Source organism: Sinocyclocheilus rhinocerous, unplaced genomic scaffold (assembly GCF_001515625.1).
Source record: "Sinocyclocheilus rhinocerous isolate Xijiao unplaced genomic scaffold, SAMN03320098_v1.1 scaffold2404, whole genome shotgun sequence".
Taxonomy (NCBI): Eukaryota; Metazoa; Chordata; class Actinopteri; order Cypriniformes; family Cyprinidae; genus Sinocyclocheilus; species Sinocyclocheilus rhinocerous.
The window spans coordinates 228,891-236,785 of NW_015652295.1; the positions used below are offsets into that span (position 1 = coordinate 228,891).

General features: G+C 34.5%; 1 protein-coding gene across 1 annotated transcript in view; it reads right to left on the bottom strand.

The window, feature by feature from the left end:
- LOC107714466 (regulating synaptic membrane exocytosis protein 2-like) overlaps window positions 1-7,895 on the bottom strand; it is a 70,972-nt gene that overhangs the window by 57,824 nt on the left and 5,253 nt on the right. Inside the window, exons 4-7 of the mRNA XM_016520305.1 lie at window positions 6,647-6,800; window positions 4,667-4,693; window positions 4,073-4,141; window positions 945-1,080 (exon numbers count right to left, since the gene is read on the bottom strand). Of these exons, the coding sequence (XP_016375791.1) occupies window positions 945-1,080; window positions 4,073-4,141; window positions 4,667-4,693; window positions 6,647-6,800 (386 nt within the window). The remainder of the gene's footprint in view (window positions 1-944; window positions 1,081-4,072; window positions 4,142-4,666; window positions 4,694-6,646; window positions 6,801-7,895) is intronic.

Consider the following 7,895-nt stretch of genomic DNA (forward strand, 5'->3'; position numbering starts at 1 on the left):
TTTTATAATGACAGTACATTGAAGATTTGAAAATAACTATAAATAAACTATATAAAAAAACATTTTTCATTCATCTGCATTTTTTTTTTCAGAAAGATGCAGTGGTAACTTTAACTTTTTATTTTAAGATTTAACATTTGCAAATGGTCTAAAGCAAAAGAGTTGTAAAAATTCTGAAAATCTTTTAGAGCTCATAATTTGTTTAAAAAATATAACATATTACACATTAATGAATAAATCAGTATATATAAAATTATTTAATATAAATGTCATGTTTGTGATTTTTTTTGTTCATGTAAGCTATAGCTTCTTACCTTTAAATAAAAAAATACTCATAATTTAATGGCATCAATAACTGCTTTATTTAATCAGAAACACAGTCTAAATATTATTTGTGTATTTTTCTTTCTTTTATTAGAAGTAGGCCAACAGCCTAAAACTCCTTACTGAGCAGGCATTAGGACCCGGGGGAGGCTGCCGCTGCTGCTACTGCACATGCTATTACTGTTTACTCTATCATACATGAACGCGTCATTCTGTACGTGCTTTCACAGTTTAAATGCAGTGATCCAAAACAGTGAATCTAATCATCATTCAGGCAAAACTTTGCTTCAAGAATGAGCCACACTGTTGACGTGATCTAATCGCTAGCACACCCTGAGCACATGTGAGTTAACGTATTCCTCTTATCGGCAATACATATCGGCATAATTTTTAATATCGGGCCGATGCTGATATTTACATTTAAAACCATTATCTGTTGATTCCGATATTGGTCCGATAATATCGTGCATCCCTAATTTATCCATTTGATGTCAGGAAGTTGAAGAATGAGAATTGTTTCAATAAATCATCTTTTTTTGTCTTTGGAAGGAAGTCTGGAGTATGTTTTATGATATGACCTCTTGACCCATAACGAACGGCTCTTATGCGTTTGTTTGTACCTTTGCAGTGGAGGGACGCTGGGTGAGCGCGAGCGTGTGCGGGCCATGTCTGATCGGGAACAGTGATTGGACGACATCACCTGCTCAGGGACAGACAGAGTGGAGCTCTGGAAATCCCTGCCATTGTGCCGGTTATCTGAGGCAAGCACAACACAACACACATTTACTTCAGCAATGCCATTTAACAACCAAATTATAAATCATACATTCACTGAAAAATAGGAGCAAAGTAGCATCTAATACAATGGCATTCAGACATTTTTAGGTGTCCAAATACTTTTTTAGCAGAACTGTATGTGGTCTACCACGCTGAACTTTATTTTACAGTGATATCAACACTTCATTCAGGAACATGAAAACACCTTAAAAAGTGAACAGAACCAATGCGGTCAGTGTGAAATGACGGTGAGGATTTTCCTTGTGCTGAGTCGGGACACTAAAGTTCACAGTAATCTTCTCTCTGACAATATCCTTTAGTTTGATTTGTTGATAAGCATGTGTGAACAGGACAAGCCGTGTACGATCAGACATTGAAAAGATCATTACAGACACAACTGACATTTATTAATTTATTCTGATCAGATTGTGCCCCATTAAATCAGTGTTTGGCTGTGTGTTCAAAAGTTTGGGGTCAGTAAGATTTTTTTTTTGAAAGAACAACAAAGACACATTAAATTGATCAAAAGTTATGGTAAAGACATTTATGATGTTACAAAAAGATTTTTATTTCAAATACATGCTGTACTTTTGAACTTTCTATTTATCTGTGAATCCTTGTTTCCACAAAAATAGGAAGCAGCACAACTGTTTTCAACATTGATAATAATAATAAATGTTTCTTGAGCAATAAATCAGCATATTAGAATGATTTCTGAAAGATCATGTGACATTGAAGACTAGAGTAATGATACTAAAAATTCAGCTTTGATCACAGGAATAAATTACATTTTACAATATATTTATATAGACACGAGTTGTCTTAAATTGTAAAAATATTTCACAATATTAACGTTTTTACTGTATTTTTTGATCAAATAAATGCAGTCTTGGTGAGCAGAAGAGGCTTCTTTCTAAAACATATAAAAATCTTACTGACCCCATACTTTTGAACAGTATTGTATAGAATTACATTTCACTCATATTATGGTGCAAAGTGTGCACAAAAGTGCAAAAAGAGCCCTAAAATATATTTCTGTCATGACAACTCTCGGAGGGATTGGCATGGTAATGTACATGACAATGTTAATGTATTTGGTCTTGACGGAACAGATCTGCTATCAGTACTGAGACTTGCTACTGCCAATACATCCACAACATACTGCTGTGAGCATGTAAGAAATATTGCTGCTGCAAATATAACATACCATGTCTGATCGGGAACAGTGATTGGACGACATCACCTGCTCAGGGACAGACAGAGTGGAGCTCTGGAAATCCCTGCCATTGTGCCGGTTATCTGAGGCAAGCACAACACAACACACATTTACTTCAGCAATGCCATTTAACAACCAAATTATAAATCATACATTCACTGAAAAATAGGAGCAAAGTAGCATCTAATACAATGGCATTCAGACATTTTTAGGTGTCCAAATACTTTTTTAGCAGAACTGTATGTGGTCTACCACGCTGAACTTTATTTTACAGTGATATCAACACTTCATTCAGGAACATGAAAACACCTTAAAAAGTGAACAGAACCAATGCGGTCAGTGTGAAATGACGGTGAGGATTTTCCTTGTGCTGAGTCGGGACACTAAAGTTCACAGTAATCTTCTCTCTGACAATATCCTTTAGTTTGATTTGTTGATAAGCATGTGTGAACAGGACAAGCCGTGTACGATCAGACATTGAAAAGATCATTACAGACACAACTGACATTTATTAATTTATTCTGATCAGATTGTGCCCCATTAAATCAGTGTTTGGCTGTGTGTTCAAAAGTTTGGGGTCAGTAAGATTTTTTTTTTGAAAGAACAACAAAGACACATTAAATTGATCAAAAGTTATGGTAAAGACATTTATGATGTTACAAAAAGATTTTTATTTCAAATACATGCTGTACTTTTGAACTTTCTATTTATCTGTGAATCCTTGTTTCCACAAAAATAGGAAGCAGCACAACTGTTTTCAACATTGATAATAATAATAAATGTTTCTTGAGCAATAAATCAGCATATTAGAATGATTTCTGAAAGATCATGTGACATTGAAGACTAGAGTAATGATACTAAAAATTCAGCTTTGATCACAGGAATAAATTACATTTTACAATATATTTATATAGACACGAGTTGTCTTAAATTGTAAAAATATTTCACAATATTAACGTTTTTACTGTATTTTTTGATCAAATAAATGCAGTCTTGGTGAGCAGAAGAGGCTTCTTTCTAAAACATATAAAAATCTTACTGACCCCATACTTTTGAACAGTATTGTATAGAATTACATTTCACTCATATTATGGTGCAAAGTGTGCACAAAAGTGCAAAAAGAGCCCTAAAATATATTTCTGTCATGACAACTCTCGGAGGGATTGGCATGGTAATGTACATGACAATGTTAATGTATTTGGTCTTGACGGAACAGATCTGCTATCAGTACTGAGACTTGCTACTGCCAATACATCCACAACATACTGCTGTGAGCATGTAAGAAATATTGCTGCTGCAAATATAACATACATGACATAATCCCCGTATAGCATACATGAATCACCTCGTAGCAGATCTATACAGGTGGAGCTGGGGAAGGTGGAGGGTTTCTGAAGCAAGCTGCAACTGCTACGGCAAGCACTAGTAATATATGTGAATGTTGAGCAACGAGCTCAGCAGCGAGCTCATTGGCTACCGATACAGAAGAGAACCAATCAGCTGCCATGTGATAATGATGTCATTAGGTCAGATTGAGTTAGACCTATCGGACTGCGCCATCTACAGTTTCATGCCAGAACTCTGTATATGTTTTGTGATATTTACAAATACTTCTAATAGTTATATTATAAATGTATTGATATGCATGTAATTATGAATTTAACTGAAAAGGAGTGAGTAAAATGCTTTCAAGCAGGCTCAAGTCTTCAGTTTTGTAAGTACAGTGCGGCGCTAAAGCAGGTGACTTAGCTGTACCTGAGATAACACCAATCCCGTCTTCACAGTCGTAATCAGAGAACTCGCTGTCACTGATTCTCTGTGACCCTGAGAGAGAGAGAAACAGAGAAAGAGATCACGAGTCATAATGAAGAAAAGACCCTCTTAACGTGACTGTGTGTTGGAAAACATGTTCAAAATCACACTGATAACACACTGTGTTCAGACTCAAATATTACAAACAAGATCAGTGTGAGCAGAACCGAGCGGCGTGAGGTTTACTATCATTTAGTCTGAAATCAAAACAGTGAAACACAGCAAACACCAACCACAGAAAGGTTTGCGAGAGGCTGGGAAAAGCGTGACTCAGGACTGTTAACTAGGCTGCTTTTCTTTATATTGTAATGGTGAAGATCAGGCCTAAACAGGCAGATAAGCTGTACAATGAGGACTGGTGGCATGTAGCAGCAGCGATGGGCGTCAGCAGCTCCATGCAGGTTGTGAGGGACAGCGTGGGTTTCTGAAGAGCATGAGGCGGAAGTGAGGGGAGATCACACTTTGAGAGTGTAGAGGAGAGTAAAATCACACTGCTGGCCAATCGCATGCTAGCTGGAGCAAGCAGGGCAAAGTTACCTGAGTTGTAAAAATATGGGCCCTTGTCTGGAAATGTGTCAGTGGTGGATAGACAGTAATATTTTTTGAAGGAAACAAAACATGAAAACAAGAAACATCAACAAAAACAAACATACATAAAATATGATCATATCAGTTCTGGACATAAAAACGATACAGAATATACAGGACATTTGTACCAGAGCAGATTGCCTACATTCAAACTGGCAAAGTTTCGTATTCTGATTTTTAAAATTCATTTTCAAAGACTTCAAGTTCTTTACATTTTAAACAGATAACAGACTACCGTTCAAAAGCTTGGGGTCCGTTTTTTTTAATTACTTAATACTTTGTAATCAATACTTTTATTTATAATTTTATCAGTATGTTAATAATATTCATTTTATTCAGCAAGGATTCATCACAAGTGTGATAATGATAATTATGTTTCTTGAGCAGCAAATTAGCATTTTAGAGTGATTACTGAAGGATCATGTGACACTGAAGACTGGAGTAATGATGCTGAAAATTCAGCTTTAAATCACAGAAATAAATTACATTTTAAAATATATTCGCATAGAAAACAGACATTTTAAATTGTAATAAAATTTCACAATATTTCTATTTTTACTGTATTTTTGATCAAATAAATGCAGCCTTGGTGAGCAGAAGAGAATACTTTCAAAAACATTAAAAAATCTTACAGACCAAATGCTTTTGAACAGTATGTGTGTATTTTTGCATATCTCTATGTAATACAGTGCAATTCATACATTATTTTATGATTTACACAAATAGTAAACCAAACACAAAATCATGATGAATGACTGACGTAAAAATCAAACAAATCACACAGAAGTTGATTTCCACAAATAAAAATGGTCCAGACTCCATTTGAAAATGTGATTCAATGTGATTTTTGCTTTTCACAATCAGATTGAGATCACATTCAACTGTAGTGTGAACACTTAAAGTGATAGATCACCCCAAAATGAAATTTCTGTCATCATTTACTCGCCCTCACCTTGTTTCAAACCTGTATGAATTTCTATCTTCTGCTGAACACAAAAGAAGATATTTCATAAAACAGTTGACAGTAGACTTCCAAAGTATGAAAAAATAAATAAATACCATGGAAGTCGATGGGTACCAGCAACTTGAGGATGAGTAAATTATGAATTTTCATTTTTGGGTGAACTATCCCTTTAATGCAAGTAATGCATTACATTACTTTTTCAATACTTTTTGTCCCCTGGGCTGGGCTTGCTTATTAAAAAAAAAAGTTCAATTTTTGGCAACTCTAAAAGCCCTTTCACACCAAAAGTGAAATGAATAAGCCTCAGGCTGAAGGAAGTGCCTCCAATTTCTTAAAATTTACGTTACACAATTCAAAAAGTAACTCAAAGATTTTACTGTAAATTTAAAAGTAATGCGCTACTTTACTAGTTACTTGAAAAAAGTAATCTGATTACGTAACTTGAGTTACTTGTAATGCAATACCACCAACATATTAATATTAGTGCTGTCAAACAATTAATCGCGATTAATCGCATCCAAAATAAAAGCTTTTGTTTACATAATATATGTGTGTATACTGTGTATATTTATTATGTATATATAAATACACACACATACTGTATATATTTTGAAAATATGTACATGTATATACATTTATATATTTATATTTATATGTTATATTATATATAAATATATTTAATATATAAACCTAACATCTTTTTCATAAATATACGCATGCATGTGTTTGTATTTATATATACATAATAAATATGCACACTACACATACATATATTATGTAAACAAAAACTTTTATTTTGGATGCAATTAATTGTGATTAATCGTTTGACAGCACTAATATTAATATGTGCCACTAAGGAGAAAAAAAAATAGTATAAAGACGTACCGTCTAGCTTTTGTACCTTAGGGTCAGCTTTGTATTTCTTCCTGAGAGTGTGTGCTTGTGTTTGCTGTAACAGTACGTACTCTGTAACCTGCGTGTGGGGCTCTCTCCGTGCAGGAGGCGTCTCTGCATGCAGGGCGAGGGGTTCGGCAGCGGCATCGAGGACAGGTCGTGTGTTTGGAGCTTATACCAGTGATGCTGATCGTCCAGCAGCGCCGTCTCCAGCTCGATCAGAATCTACACACACAAACACACAGGATATAAACTAGGGCTGGGCGATATGACCGAAAATCAAAACCTCGATTAATTGAACACTTTACCTCGATTACGATTAATGAACGATTATTAACATTTTTTTATTTTTAATGTTTTTTTTTTTTTCATAGTTCATTAAAGGTTTGCACTGTAAATATACTCAACTATTAAAGGTGGGGGTTTTTTTCTAATGAAAGAGTGCATTTCTTATCTTTCATTTTTTTTTGAAAACAAAATAAATGAATATTGCCATGTCAAAAGTAGAAAATAACCAGCATCTCTTGCAAACAAAATACATTTTAAATATTGTCATGTGAAAAGTAGAAAATAACTTGTATCTCTTGTAAATTAATATTATTTTAAATAATGCGAAAAGGAATGTGAAAAGTAGAAAATAATAACTCGCATCTCCTGTAAACAAATGATTTAAATAATGAATGTAAATAGAACACTGCTGATTAAGAGAAAGAGCAGGGCAGCATCTCAGTGATCTTGGACCACAAATCCAGTCATAAACCAGCTGTAAGTAGCAAAAGCCAAAAATACATTGTATGGGTCAAAATTATAGATTTTTATTTTATGCCAAAAATCATTAGGATATTAAGTAAAGATCATGTTCCATGAAGATATTTTGTAAATTTCCTACCGTAAATATATCAACACTTAATTTTTGATTAGTTATATGCATTGCTAAGAACTTCGTTTGGACAACTTTAAAGGCGAATATTTAGATTTTTTTGCACCCTCAGATTCCAGATTATCAAATAGTTGTATGTCGACCAAATATTGTCCTATCCTAACAAACCATATGTCAATGGAAAGCTTATTTATTCAGATGATGTATAAATAAAAAAATTGACCCTTATGACTGGTTTTGTGGTCCAGGGTCACAAATACAAAAGTTGCCATGCCAACCTGCTACTGTAAGCAAAAGCATGCAACGCTTGCCCCGCCTCCGGTGTCTTCTGATTGGTCCACTGTTTTGGAAATTACATTGATGAGCTGCGCTGCGTGTAAAAGTTTAAATTCTTTTAACGCGCGAGACGCACAAAAGACGCGAGCTCAACGGTCACGTCC